Source organism: Bos javanicus, chromosome 8 (assembly GCF_032452875.1).
Source record: "Bos javanicus breed banteng chromosome 8, ARS-OSU_banteng_1.0, whole genome shotgun sequence".
In the NCBI taxonomy this organism is placed as follows: Eukaryota; Metazoa; Chordata; class Mammalia; order Artiodactyla; family Bovidae; genus Bos; species Bos javanicus.
Genome location: NC_083875.1, coordinates 44,892,217 through 44,916,698, shown reverse-complemented (window position 1 = coordinate 44,916,698; position 24,482 = coordinate 44,892,217). Strand labels below are relative to the sequence as shown.

The window sequence follows — 24,482 nt, the reverse complement described above, 5'->3', positions numbered from 1 at the left end:
ATCCTTCCCAGCTGGTTGCTCAGGAAAGTATTCTCTTGTTAAGCATCTAAGCACAAAGAAAAGTTATGCAAAGACCTTATCTAGAGCAGGGCCTTCATGTTAAGTAGTTATTTCTTTTAAGCATCACTAACGCAGTAAGTGTAGAATGAAATTACCTTGGAAACTTTGAAAAAATTCTATGTTCTTTCTCTGTGTTTAATATTTAATATTGGACAATGACTGCCTACAACTTCCACAGGCAAGAAAAAGTTTTCCTCTACAAGTCCCTGGGTGGGTCTGAAAATTAGACAAAGATTAAGAAGAGAAAAGCATATACATTCATTTAATAAGGGTTTTGGTTGACAAAGGAAACTTCACAGTGAAATGAAGACCTGAAGAAAGGGTAAACCTGGGTGTTTCTGTGCTAGGTTTGATGAAGAGTGGAAAGCGATGGAGATATGACAGGACAGAGGATGAGCCAAGTGAGGTAAACTACAGGAAACTCAACAAGGCCTGTGCCTTGAGATTCCCTCCATCTTCAGAGATAAGGATGCACCTTTCCTTTGGGTATAGAGAGGTTACCGCTCACATAAGTCATACCTCTCACTATGACTCATCTACTTCAGAGGAAATGGGAGAAAATATTTGCAAACCATGCATCTGATAAGGGGTTAATACCTAAATTATTTAAGAACACCTACATTTCAGCCACACACAACCACACACACACACAAAAAATAATAATCCAAATAAAAAATGGGCAAAGTATCTGAACAGACATTTCTCCAAACATAATATACAAATGGCCAACAAGTAAATGAAAAGATGCTCAATATCTAATTGTTATAGAATGCAAATCAAAACCACAACGTATCTCATGCCCACTGGGACAGCTACTACCAAAATCAACAGAAAATAGCAAGTGTTGGCAAAGATGTGGAAAAATCAGAACACTTATGCACTGTTTGTGGGAATGTAAAATGGTGCAGCTGCTATGGAAAACAATATGATAGTTCCTCAAAATATTAAAAATAGAATTACCATATGATCCAGCAATCTCAGTTCTGGGCATATATCCAAAGAATTTAAGGCAGGGTCTTGAAAAGGTATTTGCACACCCAACCCATGATCACTGCAGAATTATTCACAATAGCCAATAGAGGTGAAAGCAACCTAAATGTCATTATCAATGAATAAATGGATAAATAAAAAATGACATATACAATGGAATATTATTTAGTCTTAAAAAGGAAGACACTATTGTCACATGCTACAAAACAGATGAACCTTGAAAACTAAGTGAAATAAGTTAGTCACAATAAGACAAATACTGTATGATTTCACTTATTTGAGGTATCTAAAGTTATCAAATTCTTAGAAACAGATGACAGAGTGGTAGTTACCAGGGGCTACAGGGAGAGGAAAATGAGGAGTTGTCATCAGACTGGTTTCAGTTTTGCAAGATGAAAAAGTAGATCCATTGCAAACAATGTGAATATACTTAACACTACTGAATGAACTGTACAGTTAAAACTGGTTAAAGATGGTTAAAAAAAAAAAAGATATCAATGACCAGGGAAGAACTATTTGTTCTTTCCCTTAGCAAAATGATTCCCTGGGGAAAGAGATAGGAAACTGATCCATTGCTACAGGAAAAGGAGTGCTTGAGAGAATACCCCAAACTAAAGCTTTCTATGTATTTCATGTGTTTTCTCATAGGGAGAATTACACACAGTGGTTGGGAAAGAAATATTAACATCAAATCTCTAAAGTTAAGTACCACTTACACTGTAACTTCTGTAGGAAAATACATGTGATTTCCAAACATCCAGTTAGCAAAACTTTCAAGAACATAATCATTAGGAATGATCTAGAACATCAAAGATGTGACAGGAAGCATAAATCAAATGTGCATATGTATAAATCATTCTTTTAACACCTATAACTGTAGGGGAAAAAAAATACATTAAAGTAAAAGTGACCAAAACAGGACAGGAAACATACCTTATTCCAGAGAGACTGTCAAAGGCATGAAGATCTAATACTTTTGCAAGGTCAACTCTAAAAGTAAGAACACCAACGTGAAGTGTTAAATTCTGTAAAATATAATTAATAAAGAAAAGCAATCTCTATTTTGCCAGAAATGTAGACATAAAAATTAATTAATATATACTATTTTGGGAAACACATAATATGACAGGCAAGGAACAAAAAAGCTTTTGTAAAAAATTTCCATGGGATTTATGCATAAAAATTTAAAAACAGAATCAATGGTTTTAGACCAAGGCAGAAAATTACTTTGATTACTGTTTCAATAAACTGTTGTGGGTTTTTTAGTTTGTTTTTACTTAAATTGTCTTTTCAGTTCTAAAAACTTGAGCTTTTCAAACTAGATTTTTATAGCAAAAAAAAAAACTGGTAAAAAGCTTAAACTTTTCAAAAGTAGCAGTTTACTACTCAAAAGATGAAATGAGCAAAACTGAACAAATGTAAAGAACAAAGTAGTATAGGAACAGTATCTTTGGAATTACTGTATTTCTTTTACTCCATCTTTCATGATACAACGAGTAGTAGCGTAAGAATATAAGCAGTCAAATAATCAAGACATAAATATTTATTCTAGGACCCTTATCTACATCCAAAGAAGTGGTTTGATTTTATTTCCTTCAGACGGGGTTGCATATAGACTGAAACTTCCTGTTAGTGCTCTATTTGCATAAACATTATTTCTGTTAAAATTATTTAGTGGTAATTAAGCCTTGTTAGGAAAGCAGAGATTGAAGTCAGAAGAGGTTATCATATCACAATCAGCATTCAGTTCAGTTCAGTTAAGTCACTCAGTCGTGTCCGACTCTTTGCGATCCCATGGACTGCAGCATGCCAGGCCTCCCTGTCCATCGCAAACTCATGTCCATTGAGTTGGTGATGCCATCCAACCATCTCATTCTCTGTCATCCCCTTCTCCTCTCACTTTCAATCTTTCCCAGCATCAGGGTCTTTTCAAATGAGTCAGCTCTTCGTATCAGGTGGCCAAAGTATTGCAGTTTCAGCTTCAACATCAGCCCTTTCAACGAATATTCAGGACTGATCCTTTAGGATGGACTGGTTGGATCTCCTTGCAGTCCAAGGGACTCTCAAGAGTCTTCTCCCACACCACAGTTCAAAAGCATCAATTCTTTGTTGCTCAGCTTTCTTCACAGTCCAACTCTCACAACCATACCTGACCACTGGAAAAACCATAGCCTTGACTAGACGGCAAAGTAACATCTCTGATTTTTAATATGCTGTCCAGGTTGGTCATAACTTTTCTTCCAAGGAGTAAGCGTCTTTTTATTTCAAGGTTGCAGTCACCATCTGCAGTGATTTGGAGCCCCCCAAAATAAAGTCTGCCACTGTTTCCACTATTTCTCCATCTATTTGCCATGAAGTGATGGGTCCAGATGCCATGATATTTTTTTTCTGAATGTTGAGCTTTAAGCCAACTTTTTCACTCTCCTCTTTCACTTTCATCAAGAGGCTCTTTAGTTCCTTTTCACTTTCTGCCATAAGGGTGGTGTCATGTGCATATCTGAGGTTATTGATATTTCTCCCGGCAATCTTGATTCCAGCTTGTGCTTCATCCAGCCTAGTGTTTCTCATGATGTACTCTGCATATAAGTTAAATAAGTATGGTGACAATATACAGCCTTGACGTACTCCTTTTCCTATTTATAAAGAATAGTGATTGAGTTCTAATTTTTATACCAGCCTATGAAACAGTAAGGGCTTCCCTGGTGGCCCAGCAGTAAGGAATCTGCCTGCAGTGCAAGAGACGGGAGCTCCATCTCTGGGTTGGGAAGATCCTCTGGAGAAGGGAATGGCAACCCTTTCCAGTATTCTTGCCTGAAAAGCGGACAGAGGAGCCTGGAGGGCCACAGTTCAGGGGGTCACAAAAGAGTCAGACACGAGTGAGCAACTAAACAACAACATGAAACAGTAAAGGACAGTGATTTCTCCACAATCAAAGCTACAAGGAAGACATGTTTGAAGAAAAATGACAACAGTAAGATCAGGTTTCAAAATTAGACTCCAGGGATATGCTGAACATTTATTAAATTTTCTGACAAGGAAAATAAAACTTCATTTGAGAAAAATTTTGTCAAAATTTTTTCAAATATAAAAACATGTAAAAACCATCTCCTTTAACTTAGAGCTGTGTCTGCTTTGTTCATTCTCAACATTGTGTCATATATTCATACTTGTAGCAACAAGCGTCTGTTAAATTATGAACCTTATCCTGAAACAAGGCAGACAAATTCCCATCTTATTAAAAGAAGGATACTCCAGAGTTCTATGTTAACAGACTGTAATATTTCAAATTCTTGACATTCTAGATGAGCAGAATTAGGAAAATAATCAAGCAAAGAAGTAAATGTTCCATGAAAAAATTTCTGAATATCAATTTACATAAGAGACCAAAGCCTAATATTAAACATATTTCCTTTCATACCATCACAGTTAAGCAAATATTTATACTGACAGGTGACAAGTGAATTAAGTTTTTCACCAAGTTTGTCATCTTTAACTTAGGAAATAGCTTAAAGTTTTAAAAGTTTACACATGCTAACTGTGTGAATATAAAAATTCAGGCAAACTAAACACAAGCTTCTAAACAATCTATAGTTTTCACCACAACAGTGTTTTTGAGAATACATAGATAATTCTGCTTTATACCCAGATTCTTTTGATATTTCCAAACAAGATGGTATCAATAAAAGATCTAGACAGGATAAATTGTACAGAGAACAAAAAGTACCAAAGTCCTTCACTGTATCTCACCAGATTCTCAAAGGAGAGGAAAAGAGAAAAGTCTGAGGTTCCAGATGAAAGTTATCATGGACTTTCCCCAAATTTAGTACCACCATCAAAAAACAAATTTCTTCACTCATCCAAGGCATGTAACTAGAAAACTAATTTTCATGGCATCAAATTTTATTTAATTTCTCCCTTCAGAGATAAAAACAGCAGATGTTTTCCAAAACATTAATATAGAAAAAATAAATAAAAAATAAAAAGACTATTACTGCCATGTAAAAACTGAATGGCAGAATGAAGCAAACAAAGAAGAAAAAAGTTTCAAAGCTCATAATTTCTCCTAATTTCTTGAGCTATCATGCCAGAAGTACCTAATCTTTTCCCTATGAGGAGCTTTCAATTATCCCTATGTCTAAAGACTGCTTTATGTAGCCTAAGACTAGCAGCAAGAGAATGGAAAAGGAAGAGGGCTCTGGCTCTCTCAGGGGAGGGGAATTCCGCTCCTACTGCAGAAGTATCATCGTCTTTTCAAAGTCCAGTGAGTCAGACACACGAGCCACCAGACCATCCCAGATCTACGAGTAGTTGATAACATCTAATAGTAAGTCTTAACTTCTAGAGCTAAATTTCCAAATGCCTTCCCAAGTGGCATCTCAAACTCAGTGTTTACAGAATGGAACTAATCCCCTTTACCAAACCCAGTGCTCTCACTGTGCTGTGTGTCCTAAGTTGCTTCAGTTCTGTCCGACTCTTTACCACTGCATGGACTGTAGCCTGCCAGGCTCTTCTATCCATTAGATTCTCCAGGCAAGTTGGGATGCCATGCCCTCCTCTAGGGGATCTTTCTGACCCAGGAATCAAACCCACGTCTCTTGTGTCTCCTGCACTGGCAGGTAGATTCTTTACCACTAGAACCACCTGGGAAACCCCACTCCAAAGTTGCTCCTCCTTCCTGAATCTCCTAACTTGGAGAATAGCACCATATTCAAGAATAGCACCATATCACAAGAGTCATACTGCCTTTAAAATCCTTCATGAATAACTTGCTGCCTACAGTAGAAAATCCAAACCATGAGTCATGGCATTCAATACTCTTTGAGGTAATTTCTTCATCTCCATAGTCATATGTCTTTTCCTCCTGCAACATAATATTAACACAATGTGTTTTGTCCATTCTAAAATATTCACAGCTTCCTGGAATACAAAATCTTTCTTATACTGAGAAAGACACTACTACTCTGGTCCATTTCAAAGTGTTCATGGGATTCTCAAGGCAAGAATGCTAAAGTGGTTTGCCATTCCCTTCTCCAGTGGACCACGAACAGAGTTTTGCCAAGAGAACTCACTCTTGGCAAACACCCTCTTCCAACAACACAAGAGATGACTCTGAACATGGACATCACCAGATGGTCAATACCGAAATCAGACTGATTATATTCTTTGCAGTCGAAGATGGAGAAGCTCTATACAGTCAGTAAAACAAGATGGGGAGCTGACTGTGGCTCAAATCATGAACTCCTTTTTGCCAAATTCAGACTTAAATTGAAGAAAGTAAGGAAAACCACTAGGCCATTCAGGTATGACCTAAATCAAATCTCTTACAGTTATGCAGTGGAAGTGACAAGTAGATTCAAGGGATTATATCTGATATACAGAGTGCCTGAAGAACTATGGACAGAGGTTCGTAACACTGTACAGGAGGCAGTGACCAAAACCATGCCCCCCAAAAAGAAATGTATAAAAGCAAAATGATTTAAGAAGCCTTACAAATAGCTGAGGAAATAAGAGAAGCAAAAGGCAAAGGATAAAAGGAAAGATATACCCATTTAAAGCAGAATTCCAAAGAATAGCAAGGAGAGATAAGAAAGACTTTCTAAGTGAACAATGCAAATAAATAGAGGAAAACAATAGAATGGGAAAGACTAGAGATCTCTTTAAGAAAATCAGAGATACCAAGGGAATATTTCATGCAAAGATGGGCACAATAAAGGACAGAAATTGTATAGACCTAACAGAAGCAGAAGGAGAAGGCAATGGCAACCCACTTCAGTGTTCTTGCCTGGAGAATCCCAGGGACGGGGGAGCCTGGTGGGCTGCCGTCTATGGGGTCACACACAGTCAGACACGACTGAAGCGACTTAGCAGCAGCAACAGAAGCAGAAGATATTAAGAAGAGGTGGCAAGAATACACAGAAGAACTATGTAAAAAAGATCTCAATGACCCAGATAGAGCCAGACATTCTGGAATGCGAAGTCAAGTTGGCCTTAGGAAACATCACTACAAACAAAGCTAGTGGAGGTGATGGAATTCCATCTGAGCTATTTTAAATCCTAGAAGATGAGACTGTGAAAGTGCTGCACTCAATATGCCAGCAAATTTGGAAAATTCAGCAGTGGCCACAGGACTGGAAAAGGTCAGTTTTCATTCCAATCCCAAAGAAAGGCAATGCCAAAGAACGTTCAAACTACCACAAAATTGCACTCATTTCACATGCTAGCGAGATCATGATCAAAATCCTCCAAGCTAGGCTTCAACAGTACATGAACTGAGAACTTCCAGATGTACAAGCTGGATTTATAAAAGGTAGAGGAACCAGAGATTAAATTGCCAATATCTGTTGGGTCATAGGAAAAGCAACAGAATTTCAAAAAAACATCTACTTCTGCTTCATTAACTATGCTAAAGCATTTAACTGTGAAGATCACAACAAACTGTGGAAAATTCTTCAAGAGATGGGAATACCAGACCACCTTACCTTTATTCCAAGAAATACGTATACAAGTCAAGAAGCAACAGTTAGAACTGGACATGGAACAATGGACTGGTTCAAAATTGGGAAAAGAAGTACATCAAGGCTGTATATTGTCACCCGGCTAATTTACCTTATATGCAGAGTACATCATGCAAAATGCCAGGCTGGATGAGGCACAAGCTGGAATCAAGATTTCCAGGAGAAATATCAATACCCTCAGATATGCATATGTTACTACTCTTATGGCAGAACGTGAAGAGGAACAAAAGAGCCTCTTGATGAGAGTGAAAGAGGAAAGTGAAAAAGCTGGCTTAAAACTCAACATCCAAAAAATCAAGATCATGGCATCCAGTCCCATCACTTCATGGCAAATAGATGGGGAAACAATGGAAACAGTGACAGATTTTATTTTCTTGGGCTCCAAAATGACTGCAGATGGTGATTGCAGCCATGAAATTAAAAGGCACTTGCTCTTTGGAAGGAAAGCTATAACAAATCTATGACATTAAGAAGCAGAGACATCTCTTTGCCAACAAAGGTCCGTATAGTCAAAGCTATTGTTTTTCCCGTAGTCATACTTGAATGTGAGAATTGGACCATAAAGAAGACTGAGCACGGAAGAATTGATGTTTTTGAACTGTAGTGCTGGAGAAGACTCTTGAGAGTCCACTGGATTGCAAGGAGATCAAACAAATCAATCCTAAACAAATCAACCCTGAATATTCATTGGAAGGACTGATGCTGAAGCTGAAGCTTCAGTACTTTGGCAACCTGATGCGAAGAGCTGACTCGCTGGAAAAGACCGTGATGCTGGGAAAGATTGAAGGCAAGAGGAGAAGGGGATGACAAAGGACAAGATGGTTGGACGGTGTCACTGACTCAATCAATGGACTTGGGTGTGAACAGGCTCCGGGAGATGGTAAAGAACAGGGAAGCCTGGCACAGTCCATGGAGTCACAAGGAGTCGGACATGACTGAGTGACTGAACAACAACAACTCTGGTCCATCTGGAAAACTCCTATTCGTTCTTCAAGATTGAGATCAATGATCACCTGCTGAGTCAAAAGTTTCTGACTCTTCACCAAGAAAAGTTGAAAAGTTGTTCCTCTATCTTCCTACTCTTATAGGATCCTGTGTATTTAATATTCCTATTGTAAAATAGTATTTAATATATTTGTTTTTTAATATATTCTGATCTTCTTAAAGGCAGAGTTTTTACCTTACATATACACTGTTCAAATTGTCAATATGCCACGAAATGTATAGCAACTAGTGGAAGGCTCAATAAATCGTTGAATTGATTAACTTATTATCGATCAATTAAACTTTGGTTTTCCTCTGTTCAGTCCACTTAAATTTCCAAGATTAAAAAAAAGTCTGTTAAAGAATGGTACTTCTTGTAATCTTCCACGCATACTTCTGAAGTCCATTAGAATTTTCATTTGCCTCAAAATCAATTTAAGTCTCAACAATAAAACATACTATACCATTCTTACTCCTTAACTAAATATTCAAGGTAAGCCTTTTCTATACATGTTTATAAGTTTTACAATTGCTATACTATTATAAGTTTTACTATTTTTACTATTATAAGCATTTGCCAACCACAAAATGCTTAAGGGATTAAAAAAATTTTAAGTACTATTTCAGAAAGCCCCTGATATCTCAGATGCACTGGCAAACACCAACTGAAGAAACAGAAGAAAAAAGGAGATGTTATTCACTTGTTCATTCAAACATTTGAAATAAAATTTAATCACTGCATGTTTATTGAAAAAATGAGAGAGCAAATGTTAGGAATATTATATAAACAACAAAACTGTTACAAAATAAACCATTCAAGATGAAATGTTTATGCAGGACATAAAGGTTGAAAATTAAAGTCAATAAAAAGAAAAATTAAGCAAGATAAATCCAGGGGCCTTTAAAAAAAATTGGTTTACAACATTTGTAAAAACAAACCAAATAAATCTATTACAACATAATCACATCTATTTATAGGAAGGAGAAAATTTAAGAAGAAAGAAAATGGTAAAATGCAACAGGAAGAAGACAGATACTAAGGAATGGCTCATGGTGTGAGTTAGGTTATCAGAGACATTCTGCACTGTAATCTGAAATGCAGGGAGCACATGTGGTGTATGCTTGTAGAGGACTTAACACTAAGGGCATTCTTCTGCTACTTCTGCCAACAGATGAGCGGCTTCTGAGAATGCATACCAAATTAATTCCCCAGCTGTTCATATGCATAGAAGCAGCTGCTGCTGTTACTGCCTAACACTTATGGTAGTCTGTCAGCACCTCTAATCTCTACCACAGCAGACAAGCCACTCAACTAAGGTTGCTGCAGTACTTCCAAAGACAGAATCTCTGAATTAAGAACCAGGTGGCACTAGACTGCCAGCTCTGAGCCTCAGAGCTGCTGGCTGCATGTTGCTGGTCTAACAGCTGCTGAGATATTCTTGCTAAAAAAAAAATAAGCTTAACAAAAATACTCCTGCACAGAAATTTTCTGAAATCATGATAGCACTCAATGCAAAATAAGAGTTCAATCTACAGAAATCCATTTCACAGATGTTTTAAGAACACATCTATTTTATAAAGTAAGGCACATCTGCATGAAAAGAATTAAAAAGAAGAACCTATAGGAAATCAAAATCAAAATATTTACAAAGAATGCATCAGGAACTTAAAGCTTCCTCATATTTTTACATGACAGTTTTACTTTGCAACTATGAAACACTAAGAAAGTTTTTAAAATATTAAAAAGTCATCTAAACATCTCAAATTAAGGTAAAATTCCTAATAGTATACTTTTTCAGATTTCTGTACTAATTACTTCCCTGAGTGGTTCAAAATCCTATGCTTTCTTCCTCGTTAAAGCAAAGGCACAGTTACAAACTATAATCATGGCTCTGAGGTGTTAGTTATAACGAGAAGTGAACACATTAACTAAATATGCTGAAGTAATATATAAAGAACATTTAAAACAAAATTTTGGGTCTCTTTTTTTTAATGTACATGTCTTTCTTATATTAGAATCAAACATAGTTATCAATTACTTAACTAAAATTATTTATTGTTAATATTAGTAATAGCTTTTAAAAGTACCTTGATCTCTGTGTTTCTAAAATTTTTCCCAGTCCATTTATTGATCTGAAATAAATATAAAAATGAGGAGGGTAAAAAAGTGTTAACTTTTTAAAAAACCACTTCACATTATTTATGAAACATGAAGTGAGCATATATATCATACAGCTAGAGAAAAATAAACAATAAGAAAACTTCCTTTTTTATAGTTTAGTTTTTTCCTTCTAATCATAAATCAGGTATATTCCACTTATACAATCAATGATGGTATGTAAAACTCTACCGCACAACTGACAGACTAGGACTACTCTGTATTTATATAAAGACCCTTCACTTTAGAAAAAATGATTCATAAATAGCCAGTAATTCTAAAGTTCTTGAAATGAGTAAATACATCAAACTTTTAAACTGACACCTAATTTTCCTCAACACACATTGGTGGAAATGGCTGTACACACGCTAGAAATAAAAACCTAGTTACAAGTGGCTTTGACCCCAGCCTGTCCTCAGTTTCAGTCACACATCTGTTTTTTTAAATAGAATAACCTCTTCAGTTCCCTAGCTAAGATCTCTATCTACTCTGCCAGCCCTTGTACCTTTCTGGTACAAAGATAATGAAATATGTTTCCCTTTGTATGGTGCCAAAAATACTTGTTAAATCCTTTTCAGTATACTGTATAATATCTATTTAAACAATCAATTTCATTACCTTTAGGGTTATTTGCTGACAACATTTGCTATTGTTCTCGTGGGTAAAAATTCCCAAACAATGATAGTGAGGCAAGACTCTACTAATTCACAAAAGTCTTAATCTTCTCTTTTGAATATACTCTATAATCTGATGGCTATTACCTCTCAAATATGTTTACTATAATCTGATGGCTATTACCTCTCAAATATGTTTACTTTCTTCCAACTGTTCAAGTCTAATTCTGAGTCAGTCACAAGTCTGAGGTTCAATGGAGGGTAAGAAACCCAAAGAGTGTATAATTTATCAAAGTGTTTTGTCAAAGTCTTTTCTCGTATTGCTATACAGTACAGGCTGGCAACAACGTTCAACTGCATATTCTACAAGCAATGGAAAACAATTTTACTTATTACTATTTACATAACAGTCTATTACGCAACAACAAAATATGTGATTCCCTGAATATGTGATTCAGTGACAACTGAAGCAAGTCAATCTTGAACCTTAAATTTATACAACAGTTACAGTAAAAATATTCTGTACAGTACATTTTTAATATGCAGGTACTTAATACACATTTCTAATTTTGTACCTAATAGTTGTTCTTAACTTGTTTAAATCCTCTTCTGAAACCAAGTCTGTTTTATTGATGATGATGATATCTGCCAAAGCAACTTGCCTAAATTAGCAAACAAAGAACAGATGTCAAGAGAAAAGCTAAGAAATGAAAAATAGAAAACACCTCCTCCAGATCAATTAGCAATTTAAAAGTATACAGTACTCTATGTAATAATTTGATTTACCCCTAAACTATTTATCATTCTTCAAATAATAAGGATGAATTGCATTCATCACTATATAAATTAAGATTTCACATTATTCATTCAAAAAATATTTATTAAGTGTTCTTACTGGCTACTCTAAAACTACAAAGATAAGCCTCAAAAAGTTTACAATCAAGGATGGTTTACAATTAGGATGATTTTCAACTCATGATTTTCTCTGTAAAGAAATGCATAATTCTGATATCCAATATGGTAGGAACAAGGACAGTCTACTTATTAAAGTATTCCATGTAATAGTTACCACAATTTTCAAAGAAATTACAAAGAACAAGTTCACTTAACATTCAGTTCAGTTCAGTTGCTCAGTCATGTCTGACTCTTAATTAACATTTTTAAAAAATCTACACTAAAGAAGATATATAAGGATCTTGAATAATTACCTTCACCATTACAAATATGTATTTTCTCTATAAGATAGACACACTACAGAAATTAAGTTAAAGAATCCAGTTGACAGGATGCTGGATAACAAAATAGCTTACTATGATTAGAAATTCTATTTTCTATGATTCTTTAAAATTTCCTCAATTCTTCAGGAAAGTTTAATCACTAGGCTGTTTCCAGTACTGGTTTTACACTACCTAATGGTATAGCTGATTATTTTTAAAGAACAACCAGATTCTCAAAAATAAATCAACTTTAATTCACTGAAAAGCAGGTTTCAACAGTAGGTACATCACAATCCCATTTTTATTTAAGTAAATTTCATATGAATAAAGACTGAATGTGCACATGTCAAAATACAGACAACTGGAACTTCAAATTGAAGGGCTTCTGTATTTAACTTTATTTTGGTTTCTATGTGTGTGTTAGTTGCTCAGTCATGTCCAACTCTTTGAGACCCAACAGACTGTGTAGCCTGCCAGGATCCTCTGTCCATGAATTCTCCAGGCAAGGATACTGGAGTGGGTTGCCATTCCCATTTTGCTACTTTCTATTTGGTTTACTTATATTGTCTATAACAAATGCATTTTAACAAGGAAAAAGTCACAAAAATATTAAGTTTAGTCTAATGTGAATCATAGCTAAATACCAAATGAAGTGTTTAGCCAGGATTATAAAACAACAGAGTACCATATTCCAGAATGACAGGCAATCAACCACCTGCTTGCATCATCTGCAGCAAATCTTGGTTTGGGGAAGGGAGACCTCCCTTTTAAATCCAATAGCATATTCAGGGACTATTGAAAGTGAAAGTGAAAGTTGCTCAGTCATGTCCAACTCTTTGCAACCCCATGGACTGTATAGTTCATGGAATTCTCTAGGCCAGAATACTCAAGTGGGTAGCCTTTCCCTTCTCCAGGGGATCTTCCCTGGGACTATTCCTATTCCCAAACTCTTTCCCCATTAACAAGAATATGCTTAGGGTCAGCAAAATAATTTAAATATTCATAAGTCTAAAGAGAATGCTTCTCAGGTGGCGCTAGTGGTAAAGAACCAGCCTGCCAATGCAGGACACACAGGAGACATGGGTTCCATTCCTGGGTCAGGAAGATCAGCTGGAGGAGGAAACGGCAACCCACTCTAGTATTCTCGCCAGGACAATCTCATGGACAGAGGAGCCTGGCAGGCTGCAGTCCGTGGGGTCAGAAAGAGTAGGACACAACTGAGCAAGCACTGAAGACTAAGTCTAAAGAGAACCCAATTAGGAGCATAAAGGTATTTAAACAAAAAATGTTCTAAACGTCAAACTGCAACTGTTTCTGTATTGTTCCTCTGTTGTGTTGAATAACAATGAACATTTGAGTCAAATGAATTACTATGAAAGAAGGCAGGAAGTGAATCAACTCTGTTTAACAATCATTTTCAATCCCAAAGAAATCATATGAGAACAACAAAATATTTTTAAATGTTCACATATTAAAAGTTCCTCACAAAGTACAACTGGGCTCAGCACTCAGTTTATGCTGTAATATAGTTTTAAATAAAATTTTAGTTATCAGATCATTATAAATAGCAATAATTCAAACACAGAAAAAAGATTTTCCTTGATTATGTTTTTGTTTCTCAGTTTGTTTTGTTTTTCCTACCAATAATTTCCTTTTTCCATTTAGCCAGTAATCAGTAAATACTTTAAACAAATGAATACCTAGAAGCTTCATTGATAAGTCCATCAGGTTTTTCTTCTGCTAAATGCTAAACAAAAACAAAATTTGAACAAAAGTTACTGTGGTGTAACACACAACCTAAAGTCAACACAAAGGATTTTTACTTCTTACCTCTAATAAAAACTTCAAATTCTATTGGTGGTTTAGTCGCCAAGTTGGATCCGACTCTTGCGACCTCATGGACTGTAGCCCACCAGGCTCCTCTGTCCATAGAATTTCCCAGGCAAATATACTGGAGTGGGTTGCCATTTCCTTCTCCAAGGGATCTTCCCAATCCAGGGATCGAACACAAGTCTCTTGTACTGCAGGTGGATTCTTTACCAACTGAGCTACCAGGAAGGTCCATTAAGTTCTATTACTGAATATCCAAATTCAGGATTAACTTTTCTATCTGAAACCACTTTCTTCCTCACCTGTAAATTTTTTCCTACAGTGAACTTATGCGGTTTTTTGAGGGGAAAGTGAGGTATAAGGGCTTAAATTTTGTCCTCTGACCTCTTCTTTTTCTTAAATGGAAAACCCTCCAGATTTAAATAATGTCATAAAAACACACAACATTATAGTTCAGAAATTAGGCATTTTCCTTTTTACAAAACTGTCCTTGTTCTAAATATTCATTATTACTTATTTTTTTTAAAAGAGATAACCACCAAAATTTTACTTTAATAAACTTCCCTCCATTCCTAGCCCTACCCCAGAACCAGGCACATTATGAACTTGTACTGGGCCCTTCCAATTCCCTAGAAACAAATGATCTGTGAGAAGGACAGTCTTATATTTAGCAAAAAGTTGGTTAACATTTTGAAACCTACACTTGAATGATCTGGCCTCTCCAGTTAACTTTATTTTGCACCTTGCCAAAGTCAAGCTAGCACCAAAAAATACTTTGACAGAGAAGTCCACAGGATAGTTTTGATCTCTCTGGGAGTACATATTATTTTTTCAAAATCCTATTTATATCCCTAAAGTCATCAGTGTCATAAAGTTTTCTAAAAAATGTTTCACCTTCATTACCTTAACCTTCAATAGATGTTCTCTGTCACAAGAAAAAGTTGCCTACTAATGTCAGAGGCAATTTGATTATATAACATTTTTTGTATTTGAATTGAACCCCACAAATTATTAAGTCCTTTTATAAACATGGTCTCATTTATCCCTAATAACAATTATGGGGAATGACTATTCTTATTTCATAAAAGAGAAAACTAAATCTAACACTGTCACCGTCACAGGATACCTTTTCATAGGGTGATTTTTCAAAAATTCCAAGAGGGCTCAATAGAAGTAAAATGAACATAATTTAAAAACCTTTGTGAAAGCTTTTTATGTCATATAAAATCATTCTTGTATGCTGCTGCTAAGTTGCTTCAGTCGTATCCGACTCTTTGCGACCCCACAGACGGCAGCCCACCAGGCTCCTCCATCCCCGGGATTCTCCAGGCAAGAATACTGGAGTGGGATGCCATTTGTTTCTCCAATGCATGAAAGTGAAAAGTGAAAGCGAAGTCGCTCAGTCGTGTCCGACTCAGTGTCATTAATAACTGCATAAAATTATATGCATAATGATCACCTAAAATTACATTCAACATTATTTCATCAAGTCAGTTTTACAATTCATGAAGAGGTAGAGCATTAAGGTATTTGGATAGTTTGGAACCTAAGAGCAAACTGGTAATCATTTTATTTACTAGTCTTGGTAAAATCTATAGAGAAAAACTTTTTTTCTCCTAAAAGTTTGCCAAATTCTATTTTTAGGGAAACCAGTATAAACTAAAACTAGAGTAATTATGCACTGATTCCACTTTAGGTGCAAAATGATACCACTTTAGGTACAATCCTATAAATTCAACTGGCAGGCTACAGTCCATAGGGTTGCAAAGAGTCAGACATGACTGAAGAAACTGAGCATGCATGCTGAATAGATAAGTGGATGTTGTTATCTGAAGAATACTACATAACATGCAGCAACAAACCCCCTTCTAGTCAGCAGGAAATCTATTTAATAAAGATGCATTTTTACCAATGCATCTGTCTCCGAATGATCCTATACTATTGAATTCTTTTAAACTTTTGAAATAGTTTCAAAATATTATATTTTGATCTTTTGGAAGATTTATTTACATATGAATTTGGGGCTTTTCAGCTGTGAGCCGGAGGAGTGTGAAAAAGATATAGCAAGAAAATCAGAGTTTTTTTAATTTCTGTGCCTAAACATAACTAATAATATAGTATTTTCACAAAGTAACTCAGGTTTTTAATACATCCAGTCTCTAGAAAATCAGAAATTTTCACTCGAAGTTAATGGGGCATCTAATCTATCTTCAAAAGATTAGAAATTTTCACTCAAAGCTAACACGGACTGGACTAACGTTTTATGATCTCTAGGAAGTCAAGAAGCATCAAATGCACAAACATATTAAAATTGCCCCAAATAAAAACCTACCAATAAGTACAATTCTATTAGGAATGATATGTAATAAACATATAAAAAAGCAGAAGAGATAAATGTCCCTGTTCTATGTAAATATGAAGGCTATACAAACATAAACAAATAATAAATGCACATTAACATTTATTTTCTCTGGCTATCAGCTCAACATGTCCTTTATGCAACTTCTTATCTTCGAAAGTCAAACTGCAAAAAGACTAAAACCAGTGTCTGCAATTCAAAAGGACATTTTTCAGTGACTTACACCATTAGTCATTAAGTCCGATGACTCCCATTCACAAAGTTAAAAAACAGAGACTGTGACATTCTACTCTACCTGTACAGGTAAGGAAGAAAACATTTTTGCAATGTTTTTTTCAAAATATTTTATGTGTGTATATCCCCAACAGATGCCTCATCGCTGCTTAGAGACTGGCTTTTGCTTACATATCAGAAAAGATTAAAAAATATTTGGCAGTACTTAATCCAACATATGGAGAAGGCAATGGCAACCCACTCCAGTACTTTTGCCTGGAAAAATCCCATGAATGCAGGAGCCTGGTGGGCTGTAGTCCATGGAGTTGCTAAGAGTCGGACACAACTGAGCGACTTCCCTTTCACTTTTCACTTTCATGCATTGGAGAAGGAAATGGCAACCCACTCCAGTGTTCTTGCCTGGAGAATCCCAGGAACAGGGGAGCCTGCTGGGCTGCGGTCTATGGGGTCGCACAGAGCCGGACACGACTGAAGCAACTTAGCAGTAGCAGCAGCAGTAATCCAACATATCAAAAAGGTTAAGGTTCCACCCTCTAACTTAGCATAGCATAAAAATAAATCCTTTGAAATAACACCACTGTATGATACAACTTCAGGAAGGGTTTAGAGGGTGTCCTTTTCTACAGAAATAGAAACAGGCTGGTAGGAAAGAAAGAAAGTAAAAAACACTGTTTTGACCAAAGTAGAAAGAAATCTAGTGTCAAAGATGTCAGATGACACTAAAAAAAAAAAAAGCAGCAGCATTTCTTTCCAATGGATTGGTTATAGCTAACACTATTTTAGCTTTTAAAAAAAGATTATTGCATAATGTCAGTCTATTTATTTTTCTGGTCTTTTCTAAGCCACTGTTTACTGACTGAATTGTTTCAACAGCTTGAGCAATATAACAGAAGAACCAAAAAGAAACCTCTGACTTGACCTTTTCTGTGTAACTTCATTCTTTGATTCTATTGCATTAAATGCTGTCACATTCGTAGAACTGAAAAGGACAATGTCACTAGCCTGGGTGTCAAGTCCTAAGAATAGAGACCTGTCATTTGAAGTTGTCCAATTCTTTGCCCATGATTAAAAAATGAATATTTCAAATCAATGGGTGACAATCCCATTAGAGTGATAGCCCATGATATCAATTACCACTTCAGTTTCAATTTGGCTGGCTGGCCACAGGGTACCATTTCTCAGGTTTACTTGTGATGGGCTGGCTCTGTGAAGCATGACACCCTTAAATTGCTGCCCATTATCCAAGTGTCATTCCTTGTACTGCCTCAGAATTCTCGGAATCACAAGCAGCTCCTAAGGTCAAGCTTTGCAACCAAAGGAATTGGACAAGCTGGCAAATTCTTTATATAAAGGAAAAGTTATTTATTTGGCACCTGACTTAGAAAATCTGAAGTTTCCATTATCCTGACAGTATGTCAGTTTTGTGTAGGTATATTGATTTAATAATTTAAGAGGTTTTATCAAGGTGGCAGGGGGTTAAACGTTTATTGTGTTTGCATTATTCAGAATGTTGCTTTGCTTTTTTTGGCTTCTATCACACTCATAATAGATTCTATTTAACTCTTTTCCACACCCAAATATACATAAATACATAAAAAGTTTGATTTGGCGCAAAGCACTTTTAAGTCCATCAAAACAAACAAACAAACAAAAATCCTGCTATCCATCCTGTAAATATTCCAAATTTGGTAATAAACATATAGGGGATGGATTCAAACATGCTCTTTAATAAACATTCAGTGAAGAATTTTGACTTTTTTCATTTTGTTTTGCTTCTTCTGTAAACATTTTACTAGAAATATGATTTCAGGATAGCTGGAATATTTCAGAGTAAAACTATAATATTTGGGATCTTTCTTTGGTTCTTAAGACTATTAATAAAATTTGACTTAACATCTAAAAAGGAATTATTTCCCAAACTTCACAAATTAGGGTCTCTCCATTCCTGAGGGAACTGAAGGGCCGATGAAGGGGTACTGGTAACCCATTTAACAAGCCTGCCATCATAATGTTATTGAAAGTTTGGAAGAAAAACAAACTTGTTCAAATTAAGAAATTCAGTTATAATGTGGGATAGAACACAAAATGGATGTGAATTTTAAAACATTACATTTAAACTTCTAAGAAATGATTACTCTGAGCATTATCCATATTCCCAGACCAGATCAAGAGATGGAGGATAATTTCATTCTCTTCTGCCTTTAGTAATAACTCACTTGGAAAGTTGAGAAACACTACTTTATACAGCAATACGCATTTTAAAATCTGACTATTTTTCATTTTGTAAACTGAAGTTGATTTAAGCATAAATCCTGATTTCTTCAAAATACGGCAAAGCACTATATTTTTTAAAAACTCAATCATCTCCAGCTTGTGTCTGACAACAGTTTAACAAGAAAAATAAGCTCTCATATGCTCATATCAAGCTCAATTTCCTCTATCAAACAGAAAGACTTATCAATATTGGGGCTGAGTCCTAGGGAGGGGTTACACACACCCAAACTTTGTGCTGTAAAGAAAGAAAGAGAGAAGTCGCTCAGTCGTGTCCGACTCTTTGCAACCGTAAGTCCTCCAGGCTCCTCTGGCCACAGGATTTTCCAAGCAAGAATACTGAAGTGGTGTACAATCTCCTTCTCTAGGGATTCTATAAATTTTTATTATAAATATTACACTTTCAACTTAAATCACATCAAGTCAGAGAAGGAGAAAATAAACAGTTAACTTAAAAATACAAAATAATAATTAAATGAAACACAAATTTCATCTATTGTTCAAGATACGTAAAAAAACTGTTTTTTTTTTTTACCATATTTGTTTTATTCCTCTTCATGCTAAGTTTCCAAAACATGATCTATTAAATTAAAAATGTAAATCACTGGCTTAATATACAGTTCTCTGATAATATTACTGCCATTTTAAAAAGCAATATCTTTCATATTTACAGTGGAAAATTATTTTTGTTAAGGATATTTCAAACAGACACAAACATAGAAAAAACAATATAATCAATCCTCATATACCTAGCTCTTAACAAATAATGAGTAACTCACAGAAATTTTTCAACTTACTTTTAATCCATATTTTGAATCTACAACAGTTATGATACCTACAAAGGAATAAATCTTTTAATCATTTTTGCTCTTAAGAATGAAAATTTAATGCATTACCATTCACAAATGTCACTCAGTAAAACACTGTTTTTTTTTCTCTTGCCAGCATTGCAATTTAACTCCATTCCATTAGTAAGTAGATGCATTTCAAACATGTCCTTAGCACTATTCTAAGGCACAAGATAGGATATAATAAAAATAAATGTTTAAAATTAAATAAAAAAGAAAATAAGATTTCTCTGGCCTTTAAAAAGCTTACAATCCAAAATATGATGAGATGAATTTCATAATGTAAAGCGGAAAGTGATAAATCACACAAGATAGCTTATCTTCAGTTAACTTTCACGTAATCAAAAATGAAACTTTTCTTATTTAAAATATTGCTTAACAAATCTGAGGCATCTTAGAATATCTTATTCCTAACATCTCTTACCAATCTAACTCACACAGTTCTTTTATCTAATATGTACCTAAATTTCCAAATGATCAGTTAGTTGGGCAATCTCTGAATTTATATACTAAATAACCTTTGGAAGGATAACAACAGAATGAGTTTGATGATGCCTAAGGAATTTAATCAGCTACATTTCATATACATTAGGGCCAAATGATGAGGCCCAGTTTCAGTAATTCTTAAAGTTCACCCCTTAGTCTAGGAAAATATGGTTTCTAGAAAGGTGGGGGATGTTTCAGGGGACATATGTGCCTAATTCAGAAAGTTTCTAATATGCCTTAAATGAAGCCTATGAACAAGACTGCCCAAAAGTGTTAGTGGGTAACGGATAGGGAACTTTGTTTAACTGTTACCTTCAAGAGAAAAGGAAAGTAGAAATTTGATCCTCATACTATATATGTTTTTTAAAATAAAAAGTTATATACTAACTGCATAAATTAAACATCAGGGAATATAGTAAAGCTACATAGTATTTTTAAAGGAAAACCTTAATGGAAACACTAAACTGGGAGATGAGATTACAATGGACATCTAGTTCTAATACTGTTTGGGACTTTAGAATCTGTTCAAAGACATCATCATCACTGAACAAGCTTAAAAAGAGTATCAATACAAGGAATTAGAAGTATAATATGAATAAACAAAAACGATCTTAACATTACATTTTACTTGAAAATTTAAAGAAAAATTCATTTCTAAACTTACCATCAAGATAAATATCAACCCCTAATTCAGCATCAACCCAAAACATAGAAGCTACAGCACCTGAAAATATATAATAATACTCATCAAATAAAAAACATTTCTTCAAACTAGGAAACAAAATTCTATCCATAATTATTTAATCTGCCCCAATGGAATTAGCAGGCAAATACATATATGAATAAAATATGGGTTTTCAATCTTCTTAAGGGAATATAGAACCATTTATTATTTTATATCCATTTCTTGCCCTCTCTTTTACTTCAATTTAAAAAAGAACAGGTATTATTACAGACAAATACAATATCAAGCTTTTACCAATGCCATAATAATTTACCAATAAATATTATCAAATAATTTGAGCAGAATGGCTGTATGTACATAGGTCTAATTTTTATTTTCTCTCTCCTGAATAAAATAATCATACAGTTCACAAATAATTATCTCCCTAAAGGAAAACAAAGCAAATACAGATAAATCCAAAATCAGTTGTTCAAATTTTTTTGTAAATTTTCAAAAATTTAAGTTTTACAGAATAAAAGTATGACAAAATTAATTAAGGTCTTACTAATAAATCCTTACACTATTTATTAGTATGGTATATAAAATTTAGAGAATGTTTTGAGGAAAAATAATTTCTAAATAAGAAATTAAAACTTGTTTTTGATAGAAACTGGTTCAGCACCAAACCACACACCCTGATTAGTATGCCACAACACACAAAAAAGAAAACTGACAGCAAAGAAAGAATTTGATTTTTCAAAGCATCAGAGCCCTATTAGTGACAGAGCTGTCGAAAAGAATGAGTATGGGGAAAAACAAGGATAACTGAACTCATTCCAATGTCTAAAGCTGTCCACCTACCCTGATGAGATGTGGTCTCCCAAGCATCACTCTGTGTCAACAATGAAATACCTGTCAACTGTTTACAGTGATTACTCATGCAGGATATAGCAAGGGCCACAAGATCTAATGGTTTCCTGATACCTATTGATTTTTTCCTAAAAACTTAATAGTTTTCCAATTTGACTGAAATAGGATTTGTGAGTAACAGGGGCTGAATCAATGCCTGTCCTTTTCAAGGAAATTACTTTACCATGACAATTATTTAGCTTAGAACCGGAGGGTGTCAGTCTTTTCAACAGGAAACAACTGAATTGCCAATAAAAATTTTCTTCACTTACTTGACTAACAACATGATTTTAATTAATGAAGGAGAAAAAGTAAATCTACTGTGAATTATTTTTAAAAGTATTCATTTTTCCACTCAGTAAAATTCCTAACATTGTACACAAATATTTTTTAATTCACTGATTTCTATTCAGATAGCTTATAAGTCCAATAGTTCACATTTGCATAGTATTAATTTGAGCTGTAAGACTATTAGAGCTTTTATTCTAAACCTAATGTGTATCTTTGGTTTAATACTTACCAGACTACACATGAAAGAACTACTTAAAATTTGGATGCAGGTGTTTAACAGGAGAAATAAAGACGAGGGAATGCAGTTAATCAGTGATTCTAAATCCAGGGTGATTTTTCTCCTTAGGGACTATTTGGCAATGCCTGGGCAAATTTTTGGTCATCTCAACCATGGGAATGCTGCTGGCATGTAGCAGGTAGAAGCCAGGGACTCTAGTAAACATCATACAGTGCACAAGATAGTCCCCTCTAATAAAGAATTATCCAACCCAAAATGTCATTTATACCAAGTTAAGAAACTCTGAGCTAAATTACAGAATCTCCATTCTTCAAAATCTCATAAAACATAAACTAAATAAAAATTTGAAAGTCAAATTTTATCAGCAGCAACCAAATAAACAATCCCCTGCCATAATTTTTGGATGATAGTAAAAATAAGAAATAGAAAGTTCTATGTGATTTATGATAGTTCTTATACCTACCCCAAACCTCAACAAGAGTTACACAGAAATAGTTTACAAAATCCTATATTTATCATTTTATTCCAAAATCATGAGAAGTAGAACCAAGGGAGAAATAAGCAATACAGGAAAAGGTAAACAAAGAAATTTCAAGAGTAAAATTTTCTGCCTCCACATTTTCAGGGGAGAAGGTCATTTTCCAGGGCTCAAAGCGAAATGGAGAGAGAAGTCTGAAGCTTAAGGATGCCCCTACAAAAGGTATGGGAAATCTATCCACAAGTAGTTTGAGCTAATACAAAAGCGGAACACTTGGTATTGTGAGAGAGCAGAGCCTAAAATATCACACTGCCCATCTGTCTCTCTCAACCACTTCTTTTCTCTCTGCTTCCCCATCCCTCAGCAATACCCAGCTTTCAAACTGAGGCCCAAGAGACCAGCAAGTTTAGGTAACATGAGTAGGGTATTTAAAAAATTCATGAACACCACATCTAAGTAGAGGGAAGTTCTCTGAGTCTCCCACATTAAGCATAAACACAGTGAAAAAATTATGCGTATGTATTACAGCTTAGGAGAAGCAAAAAGAAGATAAAAGGAGGAACAGGAAAAAATGAACAAATAAACAAGGAATACCAATGGCAAAGAACCTGTTCTGAATGGAAACATAATTGAAGAAACAAAAGAAAATTTCCAAGAGTTTTTTTTTATAATAAGGAAGATAAAAACAATATAATCTTAATTAAAAACAAGTGCTAGGGAATTACCTGGCAGCCCAGTGGTTAAGACTTAGCACTTTCACTGCTAGCCATAACCTAGGTTCAATCCTGGTGAGGGAACTGAGATCCCCCAAGCTGCATGGCATGGCCAATAAAATTTTTTTTAAAAGGGTAAAAAGAAACAACTAATTTTTTTTTTTTTTAAAGGCAAGAGGTAAAAAAAAAAAAAAAACAAGCTCTAAAGCAAAAAGCAGAATAATATGAAAAAGTAGTTTGGAATGCTAAAGAAATAAACTTAAGGCCAATATAGCATTATTTAATGAATTAATTCATTTAAAACATCAACAGACATTGATGGGAACAGAATTACTGACAAAAAGGAAGATTTGAGATGATTACAGTAAATGCAGAGGCAAAAGGCAAACCAAGACAATTAGAAGATAATAAATATGGAGAACAAATGAAAATTCAATGTAAGAAAAACTGGTGTCATAAAGGAGAACTCAATAATTTGACAGAAAAATTTTTCATGGTAATAAAGGAAAAAGTACCTAAATGAAGCACTAAACCTACAGAGAAAAGAGTATATTGTAATTCCAGGAAAATATGATTATGAATGGCCCTGAGATGTATCTTGGCTATATTACTGCATTTAAAAA

The 24,482-nt window shown here is 34.8% G+C and overlaps 1 protein-coding gene across 7 annotated transcripts in view; it reads right to left on the bottom strand.

The window, feature by feature from the left end:
* Positions 1-24,482, bottom strand: part of LOC133252664 (zinc-regulated GTPase metalloprotein activator 1B) — a 53,379-nt gene that overhangs the window by 17,861 nt on the left and 11,036 nt on the right. For 5 of the 7 annotated variants that reach the window (XR_009738039.1, XM_061425473.1, XM_061425471.1 and 2 more), the window contains exons 5-10: positions 21,231-21,290; positions 20,030-20,067; positions 14,239-14,285; positions 11,897-11,983; positions 10,638-10,682; positions 1,984-2,040 (exon numbers count right to left, since the gene is read on the bottom strand). Coding sequence is in view for 6 of the 7 variants with exons in the window: in XM_061425473.1 (XP_061281457.1) it covers positions 1,984-2,040; positions 10,638-10,682; positions 11,897-11,983; positions 14,239-14,285; positions 20,030-20,067; positions 21,231-21,290 (334 nt within the window). In the remaining variant the exon portion in view is untranslated. The remainder of the gene's footprint in view (positions 1-1,983; positions 2,041-10,637; positions 10,683-11,896; positions 11,984-14,238; positions 14,286-20,029; positions 20,068-21,230; positions 21,291-24,482) is intronic. The other 2 variants (XM_061425475.1, XM_061425476.1) reach the window with 2 other exon arrangements.